Here is a 17,837-nt window from a genome sequence, read left to right on the forward strand (position 1 = left end):
GATATAAATAGCTGCAGTTTTGCTGATTTTTTTTTTTTTAGGGGGGGAGCAACAGTGTTTAAGAAAGGGAACATTTTTATTTATATTACGTTCATTTGAAATAAAGACTCCATCATTCAAAATATATCCTTTAATTAGCTTCATTTGAAGATACACTCTGCTCCGCCGACACCCGCCTTTTATTGCTGATTAAATTGCACGTTGACAACAAAAGAAGACAATCGCGCTAGACAGAAAACACACCTCTATGGTTAGGTTACAAAGTGTGTGTTCCTCCCCCCAACAGTAAAGCTGATTCAAATATTGACACGTTGGAAATTCAGACGGCGTTAACCTGATCACTGAGGGAAGAGCTCATTCATTCAGAATCAATGAAAATTAGCCTAGCATACTAGCATCGGTTATGAATGTCGGAATTATATATATTTTACGGTTTCGGAATCATACAATTAATCATGGTGAATCGATTATGCTCTTGATAAAGTCATGCTCATACTTATAATAAAGAATGCTTAGTGCACCGTGTGAAAGTTAAGGGGACACAACCACCTTTCCGAGAATGTGGTTGGAAAGAGATACGGTAATAAGACAAAACAAGAGCAAGGTCGGGCACGGGTGGCGCTGTCAACACCAGCTGCAGCTTACTTGGAAGTTTTCCCTGACGATCGCACACACGTGTGTCATTTTCAATCACGTACACACATTTTCACTTGTCCCCCCCCCCCCCCAACCCTCTCGAGTGATTTGGTACCAGAATCGAGTGTCGCCTCTCCTTATTGGCTCTTGATTATGAATGTCGAGTTGATGACTCTGACGGTAAATGAGGCATTTTGTCTGTCTACGTGTGTTGCTCCACCATTTTTTTCTGATTGAATTCTCACGCATTTTATCCATTGCCGAGTGACTGGGGGATACATTTGAGAGCAGAGCAATAAAATTCAGCAGGAATCTGACCACACAAAAAGGAAACGTCGCTCGGGTATCGCGAACAAGCGGAATGTAGATCGCACTCAATATTTCATCTCACTGGCCGGCTTTCATTCTTACGGCCTTCATTTTTGGCACCGTGCATTTAAAAAAAAAAAAAAAGAAAAGAAAAAGCTGCGGTTCCTAACAGTGCATCCAAATGACCTTTTGTGTAAATATTTGACAAAACAAACATGCTGGCTGATTATGCAATACATTTTTTCAAGCTATGCCTGCCCTACTATGTCGCTTACATCGGTAAAATAAGTCCTCCATTGTGTGGCAATTTATCGAATAAAATAGATATCTCTGTTCATTTCAGGATAACGTCAGCGAGGCCTCCCCATTAATACCTGAAGACAAAATACACGCACAAGATCAAACCGGGCCAGGCGCCGCCGTAAAGCGTGTGCGGAAACGCCCGGTACCTGTAATAGTTGGGCTTGAAGGGTCCGTTCTTGTTGAGGCCCATGTACTTGGCCTGCTCGTCAGAGAGCTCCGTGAGGTGAGCGTCAAAGTTGGCGAGATGCAAACTGGCCACGTACTCGTCTGTAAGAGGGTGGGGGGATGGGGGGGGGGACGTCATAGCAGTGCCCAAGCGTTCAAATCCAATTTCACTGGATTGGCTCAGAAATATAAATTCTCCACAGCCCCGATCTCGACCTTCTCCAAGCCCAAATCCAATCAAGTTGGGACATTGTGCTTTTTCTTTTTTTTTTTGGGAACATGTCGCAGATAAACTATTCAAAGTGATGGATTTGCTTTGTCGGGCGTAGAAAACACAAAACACATGCGCATGTTTACCCATTTTCTTCGGCAGGAGATACACGTCCTGCTTGTAACGTCCCTCCGGGGCGTTGAACAACTCGATTAAGGCCAGAGCCTGCAGCCAAGCAATCACACAAGAGACAGTCCAGTCACAAACATTGCCGTGAACAACCGTCTCGTATTAGACTTTAGCTTTGGCGCCCTCTGGTGGTGAACATCTATTTTTCAACGAAGGGAAGGAACTCTGCGTCAGGCCCCAGTTTTTTCGAATGCTTTGCCACCACCTCTTGGCATCCATGGATCATTACATCCATGGAGCATTTTTTTTTGTATGAGCATGGCTGGTGCTCCAAACATTCCCTCTCTACTGGGCCCACAAAATACCGAGGCCACAAAATATTGCGATGTAGCTACGAAATGCGTACAAGCAATAAAATACTAATTTGTGAGCTTCACGTCATTCTGATGAACAACTTGGAGTTCGAGCCAATAGAGCGCATCTTAATATGATGTCATAGATCGAAATGGTGATCAGAAGAGGTGCAGGTGTGCCTCATTTGCTTCTCTAAATGTCCAGGAATTAGATCGGTCATATCAATTGGTATTTTTTGAGCGCATCTGACTCATTTAGTGGCCGGAATTTGGTGTTTCGTGGCCACGAATGACAATTTTGCCTGCAGTTTATATCAACAGTCGGGCCACCAATTCAATTCCCATGTCACGTGCGGGGCTCCGTCGTGGTGATTGAAGGCGGAGCCGGGCGCACAAGAACCGACCTGAGTGGTCGCCGTGATGGACAACACGAAGGTGGGCACCGTGGAGCAGCTCAGGTTCAGCAGGCGACCCTGAGAGAGAACGCAAACAAAACCAAGATGGACGCCGACTACGAGCGCCAACGTTCCAAAGCGATCTCGCCGACGATCCGTCACCTCGGCCAGAAGCACAACCCTCTTGCCGTCGGGCCAGATGATGTGGTCCACCTGCGAGCGGACCCTCTCCCAGGTCAGCTCGTGGCTGCGTAGGCTGGCCTGCGTGGTGAGGATCAGACACAATGGGAGAGTCGGCGAGGTTTTTGGGGGGTGGGGGGGGTGTCGTCAACACGCAATGGTTACCACGTCAATCTCCGTGTTGGAGTGGCCCATGTTGCACACCACGCAGCCATTCTTCATGCGATCCAGTTGCTCTCTGGTGACGACGTTCTTGTTGCCTTCGGGAGCAAACAGACTCCAGAAACTCACAACGGAAACACTATGGAGACAATAGCTTTGTTTTTTTAGCTTTATTTTTATTTTTTTAATTTAGGTTGGTTAAAGTAACCTTGTTGACGGGTCCATTTTTTGACTTGATAAACTCCGACCCCCCCAAAAAGATGCGAATGTTAAAGGAAAACGACTAAAAATTGATCTGGTTGAAATGAAACCAACACGTTTTATAGCTTGAACTCCAACTACTCAAGAAATTGTGTACAGGTTAAAATAAAACTAGAGAAATTTGGTCCAAATCTGATTTCAAGCATGTGTGTGAGTGTGTGTGTGTGTGTTTCTCTGCCATCTCACCAGTGCAAGTGATGACCACATCCATCTGCCGGATGACCTCGCCCAGTTTGACCACTCGGAAGCCGTCCATGCTGATTGGGTGTGATCACACAAATATTGTCAACACCTTGGGAAAAAAAAATTCCCAACAATTCCAGGATATATTTGCGGCTTCCGCTAGCAACATGGCTTCGAACAGAGACTAACTACCGTAGTTTACAAAAGCATGGGCAGCGTTCTCAACTCAACTCACGGCCCAACTCAAAATGAAGTCTCATGCTGAGCCAAAGCCCAAAATTGTCACGTCCCGGGGTTGCCAGCAGGGGGCGGGCTTTCTGCCCGCCGTTTACATACCTGTCACCCATTAGGGAGTAATTTCTCAGCCTTTATTTGGACGCTCTGGCAGTCTACTCACTGCCGGAGAATTCCACGCCGTGCCAAAATTTCTCTCGCCCAATTCCTACTCGTATTGATTCATTGCCTCTTAGCCTTGTGGCTGTTATTGCGCGTCGTTGTTCCTCTTGCAAGTGAAATTTATATTCATTATCTAATCTGACCTTCCTTGCTATCTTTTTCCGCAAGCGTTTTCTGTTGTCCTTTTTATGTTATCCCTGGTCCCTATTTTGACCAGCGCTTTTTGTTATTCTCCCTGTCGGGTTATTTTGTGTTCGTATTAAAGACTCCTTTTGTGATTTGACAAACCTCTTTCTGTGTCTGCTATTTCGGGGATCCACTTCCTTATTCTGTTGTGCACGGAGCGATCATTCTATCGCTTCGGCACAACGTGACAAAAATAAGTTTTACAGTCAGTTTTAAAGATGGGCAGCCAGGGGGCTGGCCGAACATTCATTCCAAAGAGAGGGACCGACAACGCAAAAGGCTCCATCACCTCTGACCTTAGTTCTCGGTACCTCTCGTGGTGTCTGGTCCGCAGACTTGAGGCACCGGGCAGGTGCGGAGGAGCTCAGAGTGGGGTCAGGCCATTTCAAGATTGGAAAACAAATCAGAGAATCTTCAAAAGAACTCTATAGGGATGCCAGAGTTGGAGTGATGCCTTCCCTGTTATGAGTACTAGTCAAGAGGCGAGCAGCAGCATTGTGGAGCAACTGGAGAGACTTAATGGAGGATTGACTGACCCCAAAGTAAAGTGCATTGTGACGTTGGCAAATTAGCAACTTTTCCGAACCCTCCGGCAAAAACCGAGCAACGTGAATAGACATGAAAAAAAAAAATCAGAAGAGACTCACCACGCCTGTAGGGCGCAGATCGGGTCAATCTCAGTGATGCACACGATGGCTCCGAGCGCTTTCAGAGCCGTGCAGCAGCCTTTGCCCACCTACGCCACATACGGGGGGCTTCTCAGTCCATTTGATATGCTGGAAAACGTTTCGATGACGGGATTGCTTTCGGCGCTATTTGCTGACTATCTTGATCTCTCAAGAATGGATGCGGTCGTGAGTTCTGGACTCTCATCTGGATCTAAGTTGTGCTTTGCCATGTTCTTATGGCATCGACAGGGAATTACAAATCTTATCAGGGTGTGTCAATTACTTCTATTCATTCATTTTCCGACCCGGCTAATCGTCACAAGGGTCGTGGGGGGTGCTGGAGCCTATCCCAGCTGTCTTCGGGCAGTAGGCTGGGGACACCCTGAACCGCTTGCCAGCCAATCGCAGTCAATTACTTCTCAATTTTTGTAATAGTCAAGTCAAGTCAAGTCAAGAGTATTTATAGAGCACTTTCAAACAGCCATCGCTGCATACAAAGTCGGTAATAAAGGCGGTAGAAAGCACCAAAGAGTAAAACCAAGAACAAATCTAAGTCATGCTGAGTCGAACGCCAAAGAATACAAGTGAGTTTTGAGAAGGGTTTTAAAGATGGGCAGCGAGGAGGCTTGCCGAATGTTCAGTGGGAGGTCATTCCAGAGAGAAGGACCAGCAACAGAAAAGGCTCCATCCCCTCTGAGCCTCAGCTTAGTTCTTGGTACTTCTAACAAAGACTGGTCCGCAGACCTGAGGCGCCGGGCAGGGGTGTAGGGGCGTATGAGCTCAGAGAGGTAAGGTGGCGAGAGTTTATTTAGAGATTTGAAAACAAAGAGGAGGATCTTGAAAATAACTCTAGAATGAATGGGGAGCCAGTGAAGGGATGCCAGAGTAGGAGTCATATGCTCCCTCTTATGAGTATCAGTCAAGAGGTGAGCAGCGGCATTCTGGACCAACTGGAGACGCTTAATGGAGGACTGGCTGACTCCAAAGTAAAGGGTATTGCGGTAATCGAGCCGGGATGTGACAAAGGCATGAATTACTATCTCAAAGTGTTCATGTGAGAGGAGAGGTTTTATTTCGGCCAGCTGTCTAAGGTGAAAGAAGCTGGATTTAACAACGGCACCAATTTGCCGATCGAGTTTGAAATCACTGTCCGGTTTAAGGCCCATGTTTGAGACTGTTGACTTCAGATAAGGAGACAGGGGGCCCAAGTCTACAGGATGGGATGTACAAGGGCCACTGGGACCAAACAATATCACCTCTGTCTTCTTTTCGTTTAATTTCCAGAAATTTTGTGCCATCCAGGTTTTGATTTCTTCCAGACAGGATAGGAGTCGCCTTAATGAGAAGGCGTCTTTCTTGCTCAGTGGGACATAGATCTGGCAGTCATCCGCATAGCAGTGGAAGGGAATACCATGTTTCCTTAAGATGGAACCCAATGGGAGCAGATACAGCGAGAACAGCAGAGGCCCCAGAATTGAGCCCTGTGGAACACCACATGACAGGGGAGCAGTGCAGGACTCAGAGCAGCCAAGGCTGACACAAAAGGTTCTGTCAGCTAGATAGGACCCAAACCACTCAAGAGCACTGCCGCCAATGTCCACCAAGTGCTGCAAAGGAGTCAGCAGAATACCGTGAACCACTGTATCAAATGCTGCAGTCAAGTCCAATAAAACCAGACACACATGGTCTCCAGAGTCATTTGCCGGGAGGATGTCATTAGAAACGCGTAACAGGGCTGACTCTGTGCTATGCATCGTCTTGAAACCTGACTGGAAGACCTCCAAGATGTTATGTTCAATAGTGGGGGGTGTTGAAAGCTATCATCATAACAATGAACAAACATTGTGACTTTCTATCACGTTCTCATTTATGGAGATGCACCTGTGAAACACGCGTTATGCGAGCATTTCAATCAATTCCGAAGGATAAATCACCTCTCCGTAGCCGCACACCACCACTTGTTTGCCGCCAAACATGATGTCCGTGGTCCTCTTCAAGCTGTCCGCCGCCACATCCACCCCCCCCCCCCCCAAAAAGAAAGAGTGAATTTCGGTGTCTTTGTTCCAAGGCCGGATGTTGCACTCACGCTCACCCGTCCAGGATGGATTCGCGGCAGCAGTAGAGGTTGTCAAACTTCTGCTTGGTGACCGAGTCGTTGACGTTCATCGCCGGGACGCACAGCTTGCCGGCTTTCGACAGCTGGTACAATCTGCAACGTGCCCGCGCAGTCAAAACGCGACCGGCGGTGGTTCTCAACTCTTGTCACCCAGGCACTCGCATCGTCCTATTGTTGGAAAAGTCACAACTATGCGTTTTTTTAGCCCCCCCACGCCCTTGCGTACAATTGTACGGTATGTTCCCTTTTTAAATGAAGTTTCAAATGAGTTTGTCCGCCAGCCAAATGCCGAGCTGCACTGCATTTCTATTTCCTCAATATTTTTGTCATGACGCCATTCCGTTTGTCTCCAGCAGGTGGCGACGGAGGGCCTTCTCCTCCAGATTCACACCTGTTTTTGCAGTGACTGAAGCTAATTATTTGAGAAGATTTAAATGCGATTTTTGCAAAGGTTACGTTCACTTTTGTGCCTGTCTGTGACTCTTCCACTCTCTCGATTGTCATTGCAAGACCGCTCGCGATACTCAAGGGTCTCACCGGTGAACTCCGGTGACGCTCTCCTCAACGATGCCTCGCACTTTCTTGAACACGTTGGGGTACTTCTTGTAAACCCAGTGTGTCAAGTCTCCGCCGTCGTCCAAAATCTAGAAAAGAGACCGATGAGATCGGAAGGTCTCCTGGCCGGCACCGAAGCCGCAGCCCGCTGTACCATATTGGCCTCCCAGCCCTCCGTGTTGACGCAGCGGTCGATGCACCACCAGAAGTCGTCCTCGGTCTCGCCCTTCCAGGCAAACACGGGCACTCCTGCGGGAGGCGACAGGCGCGGAGGATCAAGACCGATGGCCGCAAAACACACTTTGGGAAGTCCGTCAAAAATCTGGTGTGCATATGCTCTCCCTGCTCTTGCTCAGGTGGGATTTTTTTTTTCCTCCTTCAGTCCAAAAACTTCTTGGCTGTCCGTGAGTGAGAATGTTTGCCTTTAAGTGACACACCGATCCATTGTTTGTCTATCTGTGCCCCGACACTGGTTAGCGACCAATCGCTAGTTAGTATGTATGTGCTCTGACATTAGCTAGCAAAGCGTCTATTTTCGGAGTGCCCCAACCAATCCCCCCCCCCCCCCCCCCCCGTTAGGGTTAAACTAACATGAATCACGTTAATAATTACATCAATAAAGAAAGATGTAGAGGTTAAACTAAACATACAACAAATGTGCACAGGTTAAAATCAAACCAGCATAAAAGAACAAACTCATAGAGTTTAAACTACAGCTATCAAAGGTGCAAAATAAAACTGAAAAACAATCATGAGGTCAAAACTAAACGACCACAGAAAGCAAAGTGGTGTACGTTAAGCTAAGACTATCAAATTAAAATTAACTGAGCAACAGTTGTTTTGCAGCTTAAAATAAAACTACCCCCCCCCCCCCACAAAAAAAAGTTGCGCGGGTAAGAATAAAACTACCAAGAGACTTTGTGCAGTTCAAATAAAACTACCCCCAAAAGATTGTACATGTTAAAATGAAATGATGGAAGGATTTTTTTTCTATATTTATATAAAACTACCCCCACAGGTTAAAATAAAACTAACAAAAAAGTCACAAGGGTGAAATTAAAAGGAGCATAGCGAGACCAGCTGTTCAGGCGAACTTTCAACTTCCCAAAAAGTTGCGCACATTCAGGAAAAAAAAGAAAAAAACCCTGCACAGAAGAAAATAAAACTACCAGGAATACAGAACATCCATCCATCCATCCATCCATTTTCTTAACCGCTTGATCCTCACGAGGGTCGCGGGGGGTGCTGGAGCCCATCCCAGCCGTCTTCGGGCAGTAGGCGGGGGACACCCTGAATCAGTTGCCAGCCAATCGCAGGGCACACAGAGACGAACAACCATCCACGCTCACATTCACACCTAGGGACAATTTAGAGTGTTCAATCAGCCTGCCACGCATGTTTTTGGAATGTGGGAGGAAACCGGAGCACCCGGAGAAAACCCACGCAGGCCCGGGGAGAACATGCAAACTCCACACAGGGAGGCCGGAGCTGTAATCGAACCCGGTACCTCTGCACTGTGAAGCCGACGTGCTAACCACTGGACTACCGGGCTTCGAATACAGAACATCAGTTGCTTATGTTGCATTTCACGCGGTTGTCAAAGGTGTGAAAAAGGAAGTGCGGACATCTTGCTCGGTGGCGTCTCACCTGTCTCGGCCAGAGCGGCGGCCACCTCGTTCTGGGTGGAGTAGATGTTGCAGGCGGTCCAGCGACACTGAGCCCCCAGAGCCACCAGAGTCTCGATCAGCACCTGACGGGCAATCGAGACGGACACATATGACAAGCGCGCTGGAACGCAAGCAGAAAAATTAAAAAGGAGTGGGCAACCTACTGCAGTTTGAGCGGTGATGTGGGTACAGCCCACCACCTTGGCCCCCGCCAGAGGCTTCTCACCCTGGGCTCGCTTCCTCAGGGAAATGAGGGCCGACATATCTGGAGCGAGCAAACACATGGAGCGGACGCTCGGTTCAAGGTCAAAATTGCCACAAATGTCCCGCTTTGATCTCATTTCGGTGCGAGCCATTGGGACATCCCCGTCAGCAAATGAAGCGCACCTTTGCCGGGAACCACAGTGACCCATGTGACCTCTGCTTCTCTAGCCTATTCCAGCTGACTCTGGGCGATACTAACATTTGTCAAAATAAAATGCCGATAACCGATTCATCGTAGGACTAAATTAAAAAGGATAAGAATGTAAATTACAGGCAGAAGATTTATTTCACACTCGCCTTGAGTATTGAGAAAAGTCTGCCTTTGGGGGCGGGCTGTCCCAAGGCCACTGTCTTTGTCTTATGTTGCAATGTGTTAATATGTGTTTAAAAAAAAATTAAAAAAAAATAATAATAATAATCTGCAGAAAAATGGATGAATCTTATTATTATTATCATTATTATTATGTCTTTGGAATGTGGGAGGAACCGAAGATTCAAATCTTAAACCTCACAACTGCGATGCAGACACACTGGCCCCACCACCAACATTCTTTTCTTCGCCTCTTTTCTTATCGGATTATTTTCAATTGTATCCGTAACTTGCACTCACACCCACCTTAAAAAAAAAGTGAATAAAATAAATAAATAAATAAAGTAATCACATAATTAATTAATTATTTAATCAGTTAATTAATTAATTCATTCATTTTTTATTCATCTTCCGAGCCGCTTGATCCTCACTAGGGTCGCGGGGGGTGCTGGAGCCTATCCCAGCTGTCTCCGGGCAGTAGGCGGGGGACACCCTGAATCGGTTGCCAGCCAATCGCAGGGCACACAGAAACGAACAACCATTCACACTCACACTCACACCTAGGGACAATTTAGAGGGTTCAATCAGCCTGCCATGCATATTTTTGGAATGCGGGAGGAAACCGGAGCACCCGGAGAAAACCCACACAGGCCCGGGGAGAACATGCAAACTCCACACAGGGAGGCCGGAGCTGGAATTGAACCCGGTACCTCCGCACTGTGAAGCCGACGTGCTAATCACTGGACTACCGGGCCGCCCTAATTAATTAATTAATTAATTAATTAATAAGAGCGCTAATTTCCAAATGTACCTTGTTCGGCAATCTCAATCTCACGGCGGCCAAACTCGGCCTGTTTGATGTTCTTCACGCAGAAGTCGCTGCTGCCCTGTGTGTTGACCTGAGCTTTGTCTCTCGGGGTGGTTTCATCGTCGGAGCTGTCGGTGTACGACGCAGCTGGCGGAAGAAGGAAGGAAGGAAGGAAGGACAAAAGGAATCAAAATGGGAAAGGAGGGAAGGAAAGAAGAATGGAAGGAAGGAAGGAAGGAAGGAAGGAAGGAAGGGAGAAAGAATGAATAAATACATCCAAAGAGGTCATTTTATGAATAAATAAATGACTGACACACAGTGAACCTGGGAAGCACTCACGGTGCTTCAACTTTTTCGACATTTTGTTATGTTGTCGGCTTATTCCCCAAAATAGACCGCATTGGCATCCAAGGCCTTCGGTATCTAGTTCTGAAAATCTGTCTACGCGAGCGTGCTAATTTATCTCCTAGCATCCCCGCGCCGTTTCTCCGGCCCGCGACTAATTGACAAGTGGATCGTATGAACTGCTGCCTCCAGCCGCACCCCTCCTCCCTCAGCCCGGACTCCCCGTCGGCTCAGCTATACATCGGCTGGGGTGAACTACACGAAAGGGGACCGCGGCCTTCAAAATTAATTTGAGTAAAGCCGCTGAAATGGATGAAAAGCGGCTCATGTGAAGATTAGGCAAAATGAAAAGAAAAAAAAACATTTGGCAGGACTCTTGATGCTATAAATGCTCGGTAGGCCCCGACGAAAAAAAAAAAAAGGAGCATGACGTAAATGTGCCCGACTCGAAGCGGCGCGGCTCTCGGCACCTGAGCTGTAGCTGTCCGTGGACGACTGCGAGATGGAGCGAGAGAGGGAGCGGCGGCCAGCCTTGGTCGGGTATTTGCTGAACTCCTGCTTGTCCTCCGTATTGGCAAACTGGATCTACAGGAGAGGAAAAACACGACAATCAGCCTAAATAAAAATGCTCTCACGGCGGCAATTACGTCTTGAACGGCGACCAAATACAATAACGTGAATACAAACCCCCCAGATTGTTTCTTTGGTCTTCTAATTCCTCTACATTTGCCAGCATAAGCTCGGTCTCTTGCAAACATATCCACCGGACTTGGGCGATCCCCCCCCCCTTCGTTCAAATGCTTTCATTCACTGAGGAATGCCGTGTAATTTCCTCCTTATTTGAGATGTCCATACAATGTGTTTGCACCAAAAACCGACGCGCGGGTCAGCGGAGTTGACACAACACGAGTCAATCCGGGAGAACGCCAATGACGAGGCCTTGTACTTTGACAAAGTCAAACTCCTTCTCTCAGGAATGCGCATTGGAAAGACATAAAGAAATGAATAGCCCCCCCCCCCCCACCGCCAATCACCAATCGAGAGGAAATTGGGTGGACCTGTCTGTCATCAATTTAAATCTATATTGTGTGTGTGTGTGAGTGTAAAATATACAGTATGTGTATTTTTTTTTGGGGGGGGGGGGGGATGTTCTCTCCACAGATTGACACAAAAAATGGGCAGGCATGCCTAAATTAACAGGATGCACCAAAAAGTCGCAGATTGAACGCAGCTCAGCCATTTTGGTTTTGAAGCGGCCATTTTGGGGCGTAGTCATCAGTCAAACCCTTTGGGGGTGGGGGGTGGGGGGGTAAAATAATGAGCCATCGACCCCAGACACCATTTTATCTAATGGACATGAAAGTGGGTATGTTTGGTCATAAAAAACGTCCGAAGGGCCCATGACTGAAACGACAAAGAAAGTCGGCCATTTTGGTTCGAACAATTTGAGTGAATTCCATCATCAATGACCTCAAAGAAAGATTTGGGGGGGAAACAAATACATCAATTTACAAATAAAAAATGTGCCCCAGACACCACTTGCACCCGTCGGCATCAAATTAGCAACAGGACACGCCTAAAAGTCTGAAACTGAAGAGCAATTCTACCCTTTTGGTTTTGAAGCCGCCATTTTGGGGCGTAGTCATCAGTCAAGTCCTTTGGGGGCTGGGAAGGGGGGGCAAGGGGTAAAATAATGAGCCATCGACCCTAGACACCATTTTATCTGATGGATATGAAAGTGGGTATGTTTGGTCATAAAAAAACGTCCGAAGGGCCCATGACTGAAACGACACAGAAAGTCGGCCATTTTGGTTCGAACAATTTGAGTGAATTCCATCATCAATGACCTCAAAGAAAGATTTGGGGGGGAAACAAATACATCAAATTACAAATAAAAAATGTGCCCCAGACACCACTTGCACCCGTCGGCATCAAATTGGCAACAGGACACGGCTAAAAGTCTGAAACTGAAGAGCAATTCTACCCTTTTGGTTTTGAAGCTGCCATTTTGGGGCGTTGTCATCAGTCAAGTCCTTTGGGGGCTGGGAAGGGGGGGCAGGGGGTAAAATAATGACCCATCGACCCCAGACACCATTTTATCTAATGGACATGAAAGTGGGTATGTTTGGTCATAAAAAAACGTCCGAAAGGCTCATGACTGAAACGACACAGAAAGTCGGCCATTTTGGTTCGAACAATTTGAGTGAATTCCATCATCAATGACCTCAAAGAAAGATTTTGGGGGAAAACATATACATTAAATTACAAATAAAAAATGTGCCCCAGACACCACTTGCACCCGTCGGCATCAAATTGGCAACAGGACACGCCTAAAAGTCTGAAACTGAAGAGCAATTCTACCCTTTTGGTTTTGAAGCCGCCATTTTGGGGCGTAGTCATCAGTCAAGTCCTTTGGGGGCTGGGAAGGGGGGACAGGGGGTAAAATAATGAGCCATCGACCCTAGACACCATTTTATCTGATGGATATGAAAGTGGGTATGTTTGGTCATAAAAAAACGTCCGAAGGGCCCATGACTGAAACGACACAGAAAGTCGGCCATTTTGGTTCGAACAATTTGAGTGAATTCCATCATCAATGACCTCAAAGAAAGATTTTGGGGGGAAACATATACATCAAATTACAAATAAAAATGTGCCCCAGACACCACTTGCACCCGTCGGCATCAAATTGGCAAAAGGACACGCCTAAAAGTCTGAAACTGAAGAGCAATTCTACCCTTTTGGTTTTGAAGCCGCCATTTTGAGTCAGTTGGCTCACACGTTGAGAAAGTGGAGGCGGTTATCTACGGTGGATCGCATTGAAGTCTGAAGATTTTTTTTTGGAGGGGGGGCCTGTATGCCATCTGGTCTCTTCAAGTCTGACAAAGTTCAGGCGTGCGACAGCCCCTTGACAACTTCTCACCAGGTCGTACAGTTGTGCTCCTAAGCTAACGTTTGCTAACGTAAGAGCAATTCAAGTCCGCGTAATTGCTCGTTCCTTTGCGGCCACTCACCCTTTCCGTGTGCGCCATGGCTGCCCGGTCCCTTCCTCGGCGTCCTCCTTGTGACATTTCAGCACCTGGCGGACTCGCTGATAACGCGGCGGGAAAAACCCTCCCAGAAAAAAAAGCCAGGTGGGTGGCACCCGTCACCTTTCTAACGAGCGTGGGAGGGAGATGGGCACGGAGAGCGAGAGAGGCACAAGTAAAGACGGGAGCATTTGAGTTGTCTTGTCTTCTTTTTGTTCCTTCTTTCCTGGATTTTCTTCTGTCTTCTCGTCCAGGCTTTCTTCTTTCAGCATTTCATTCCTTCGCCTCTTCCTCATGTCCTTCCTTCTGTTGTTTCCTTATACTCATTCCTTTCTGCCCTGCCGTCTGCAGCTCTTTTGCCCGTTCCTTTCCTTGCTCCCGTTCTGCCTTCCTTCTCCTTCCCTCCTTAACTCCTGACTTGCTCATTCGTTCCTTCCTCTCTGGTCCTTTTGTTCCCGGCGCTCATCTGTTCATTCCTTTCTTCTTCTCCTCTTATTTCCTTCCTCCATTTTTTTTATCCATCCCACCTTTTTGATTCCCTTCTGATCTCCCACAGTTCCTTTTCTCTTTCCTTCATCCCTTCTGTCACCACGCTTTCCTTCCTTCTTTCATTCCCCCCCCCCCCTACCATCCAAGGCTGTAAGTGCCCAAATGACGATAGCGCGGTTTCCGATATATCCATGTTAAAGGAATAAAGACTATCGATGTATCAATCAGATCAAGTCAGCTAATGGCTAATTGTAGGAAAGTAGCTATTGCTATTTTTACAGGTTGGGGGTGGGGGGGGGGGAGATATAAATGCCCAGGCTGACAGATGACAGAGCTCAGCGATGCCTCTCCTCCAAACAGGCACAACTTAGCCATCCAGGTACACCCCCAATCTAAAAAAAGTCTTTCTCAAGGCGATCACTGGCCTAGCGGCAGACTTAAGCTGCCTCCGTCTGGCCGCGTGAGCCACTTACTGAACCCGGACGTCTTCCAAAACAGACGGCGTTAAACCAACGTGCTGGCCGTTTGTCTACGTCTTAAAATAAATGCCTTGAGGCTGTGGCGTCGCGACGGATTAGCCCCCCCCCCAAAAAAATAATTTTTAAATAAACATGACATCATTATTTATTGCAAATTATTTTGGCGCATACCCCCAAGCTGCGGACTCACAGACCTCCCCCGATCGACCCCAACGAGGGCCCGGGTACCCCAGTTTGAGAACCACCGTGGAGAGAACACATTCTGCTCACCTGCCAGGCAATCACAACAAGATGTGGGACCGTGTTCCAATATGAAAACATATTGGATGGTAGGAATGCCGCCGCGAGCTTATGACAACAAAGCACTTTGTTATGAATACATGCCGGAGGATCAAATCCAACTGAGCAGGCACCGGAGAAAAACAGCAAACGTGCGAGTCAGGCGCATGCTTCAAGGAGACAAATTGTGCTCGTTTTTGGTACATCGGCCTTTGTTCTGGAGACAATAAAATAAAAATCACACTTTTTGAAACAGTCTTGATCCAGTTGTCCAAATTGTGTGTGTGTGTGTGTGTGTGTGTCTGTCTGTCTGTGAGAGAGAGAGAGAGAGAGAGAGCATAACCGCAAAGGAGAATGTGAGTGAGTGAGTGAATGAGTGAATCTGCCCGCCAGTGTGAGTCGGTGACCTTCTGTCTCCTTCCCATGGAGCCATTACACAACCTCCCCAGCTGAGAATGACATCAACCGAATATTTGTTCGTACGTAAGCATTTGAAAAAGTCTCCTGTTAATACAGGTCAAGTTGAACTGTGAATATCGGGGGGGGCGGGGGGGTCTGCTGGGGTATTTCTCCTCTTCATGTTTATTTTTATTTGACATCCATGTTTTTTTTAGATCAAATCAAGGCATTTGATTTACTTCATTTAATTCACTCGTGAGTCACATTTCACCATTCGCATGTTTCCGATTGAAATGAAGTGAACTGCCACGCAGTCGTCTTTTTGTGTCGGTGTGCCTTTGAGGGGCGTGGTCAAGCGAGTGATGTCAGGAGTCACAGTCATTTAAGGAGTGGTGAGCACGTCTGCGTGGATTTTCTCCGGGTACACAACACTGATGTATACTGAATCTGATTATTAGTGACGGACAAGCGAAGCTTCATGAAGCACTTGTGATGGTTTTTGACTCCTCTAGATGGCACTCTTGGTTTAAAGATGCAGTGGCATTTGAACACATATTCATTGAACTAAACCAAGAGCATCATCGAGAGGAGTCAAAAAGTGCCTTATGAAGCGTCGTTTTTCCCTTCACTGCTGATCATAATTATTGTAATACAGATTAATACATGAACCCTTTTTTCCGGAGCAATTAATGGTTAATTTGTCATTATTTTAGCAAAACAGACTAAGTTATTACTTTTAGTTTTTACTTTTTTATGAATTTTAATGGGAAGAGGATGTTGGAAAAAAATAATTGCCAGCACAGATTATATCGCAATCACAGTATTGTAATATCTGTTTCTTGTATTTTTGTGTGACGTCATAGGGAGGGGAGGAGCCAGGTTGGGAGAATATTGGCTCCGGTAGTTAGTCTGAGTGAGGAGCGCACGGGCGTGAGTTGTGGCTAACAGCAACTCCTTTGAATGCGTGTGATTATTACTTATTTTGTTTATTAAAAATGGCGAATAGTATCAGCGACTGTACTTAAAAAATTGTACTTAATTAAATAATTTTTCAAAAAAACGCTTTCAGAGCAAGCCGCCAGTCAATATGAGGTTTTGTGGAGACAAAGAATAGAGTGGTCGCAAGTGAATAGCGGGGCGCAGACAGACAAACAAGCCTTCCCAACTCACATTGGCACTTGTGGACAACGTGTTCTCTCGTGAAGCGAACACGTTGATATGTTTTTGAATTGTCGGGAGGAAACCCCCCCCCCACGCAGCCAACTCGAACCCAACCAACCCAAACGTGCTAACTCGTCACTTGTCCAACGCGTTTCTCGGAGCCCGGCGTTTTGATGTCTTCATCATTTAACGCTACTGCGGCAGGACTAACGAACCGGGCCAATAATACGGTCTGCCCCCCCGCCCCCCTCACACGCCCCCACGACTGGTAATGCGGCGGCACCCCCCTCTTCAGTGGCTGGCCGAGCGATGGCGGGACGCCGCGTCCTTACCTTCTTGACGGACTTGAGCGTGGGGACGGCCGTGAAGGCGGCGGAGGGCATCTCCCCGACGTTCATGTTCACGTCACTGCTGTTCTTGCTCACGGTCATGGCCGAGTATTTCTCTGCCACGTTCTCGGTCTCCTTGACGTACTTGGTGCCTTGTTTGACCTCCACCATTCCATCGGATGCCGTCGAGTCGCTCATCGCGTCTGCCCAGTACGGTGTCCCGTTTCGGGGGGAGGTGAGAGGAAGAGGCGACGGATGGAGGAGAGCAAAAGAGAGCAGTCGTGCGGAATAATCTCACAAAATGAACAATGGTTTAACTTTCTACGTGATTATTAAGCCGGTTTTGTGTCTCGGCGACTTTGTTTGAAGACACTCGCTCGGTTCTAGCGGCGGCTGGGATCGCATCCGTCCGAGGGCAGGCTGCATCTCCGCGGGGAGGGGGAGGAGGCGATGCGGCGGAGGGGAGGCGGCGATGCGCGTCAGCGAGCTGGTCACCTGAGTGGGGGCGGTCGCCTCCATCGCCGCCGCGGTTCAAGCGGGGCAGGCAAACCAACGACAATAAAGCTATTATTGGACTTTGTGACTCGCTTGGTACTATCGAGGTAGCGCGACAACCATACTGCGTGTTTCCAACTTTCCATGGTGCCGCAAAAGGAGATTTTGGGGTTAGACAGCCACCCCCACTTTCCAAGCAAGGCCGGTAATAGTCCCGCCGTCTTCGCCGTGATTGGTCGATTGTGAAGCAGTCGTGCCACCTGAGCTTCCGGAAAGCTTGGAGGCGGGGCCTCCCTTCCATTGGCTCTTTCTGTTCTGTGGCGGAAGGTTATTAAAAAATAAAGGAGTTGCTTTGTACATGAGTTGCTATGACGGTCGTATATTGTCCATTTCCATGGTAACACACTCAGTCCCCGCCCCTATTTTAAAGTCCCGCCTTCTCCACCGTGATTGCTTTGACCTCGTCTGAATGTGCCGATTGACAGCTATCCATCCACAAGTCGAATAATCAATTGTAATCACATCCACAAAGTAGGCATGTATTTGGACGGGAGAAAAGTGAAGCAGTGGCTTTT

General features: G+C 47.4%; 1 protein-coding gene across 2 annotated transcripts; it reads right to left on the reverse strand.

The window, feature by feature from the left end:
• Positions 1–277: 277 nt before the first annotated feature.
• On the reverse strand, positions 278–17,368 carry ahcyl1 (adenosylhomocysteinase-like 1). Of its 2 annotated transcripts, none has more exons than XM_052055026.1 (17): positions 16,771–17,368; positions 11,073–11,187; positions 10,261–10,404; positions 9,040–9,140; positions 8,856–8,958; positions 7,363–7,457; positions 7,191–7,297; positions 6,630–6,746; positions 6,472–6,535; positions 4,517–4,605; positions 3,291–3,361; positions 2,847–2,941; positions 2,664–2,762; positions 2,511–2,579; positions 1,771–1,849; positions 1,395–1,515; positions 278–1,319 (listed from the first exon to the last, which is right to left on the reverse strand). In XM_052055026.1, exons 1-17 carry the CDS (start codon positions 16,963–16,965, stop codon positions 1,313–1,315), a joined length of 1,671 nt encoding a protein of 556 aa, XP_051910986.1. In that variant the 5' UTR covers positions 16,966–17,368; the 3' UTR covers positions 278–1,312. The 2 variants fall into 2 exon arrangements, with proteins under 2 accessions (XP_051910986.1, XP_051910987.1); XM_052055027.1 differs by lacking the exon at positions 16,771–17,368 and adding an exon at positions 13,617–14,129.
• Positions 17,369–17,837: the final 469 nt, after the last annotated feature.

Source organism: Hippocampus zosterae, chromosome 2 (genome assembly GCF_025434085.1).
Source record: "Hippocampus zosterae strain Florida chromosome 2, ASM2543408v3, whole genome shotgun sequence".
NCBI classification, from domain to species: Eukaryota; Metazoa; Chordata; class Actinopteri; order Syngnathiformes; family Syngnathidae; genus Hippocampus; species Hippocampus zosterae.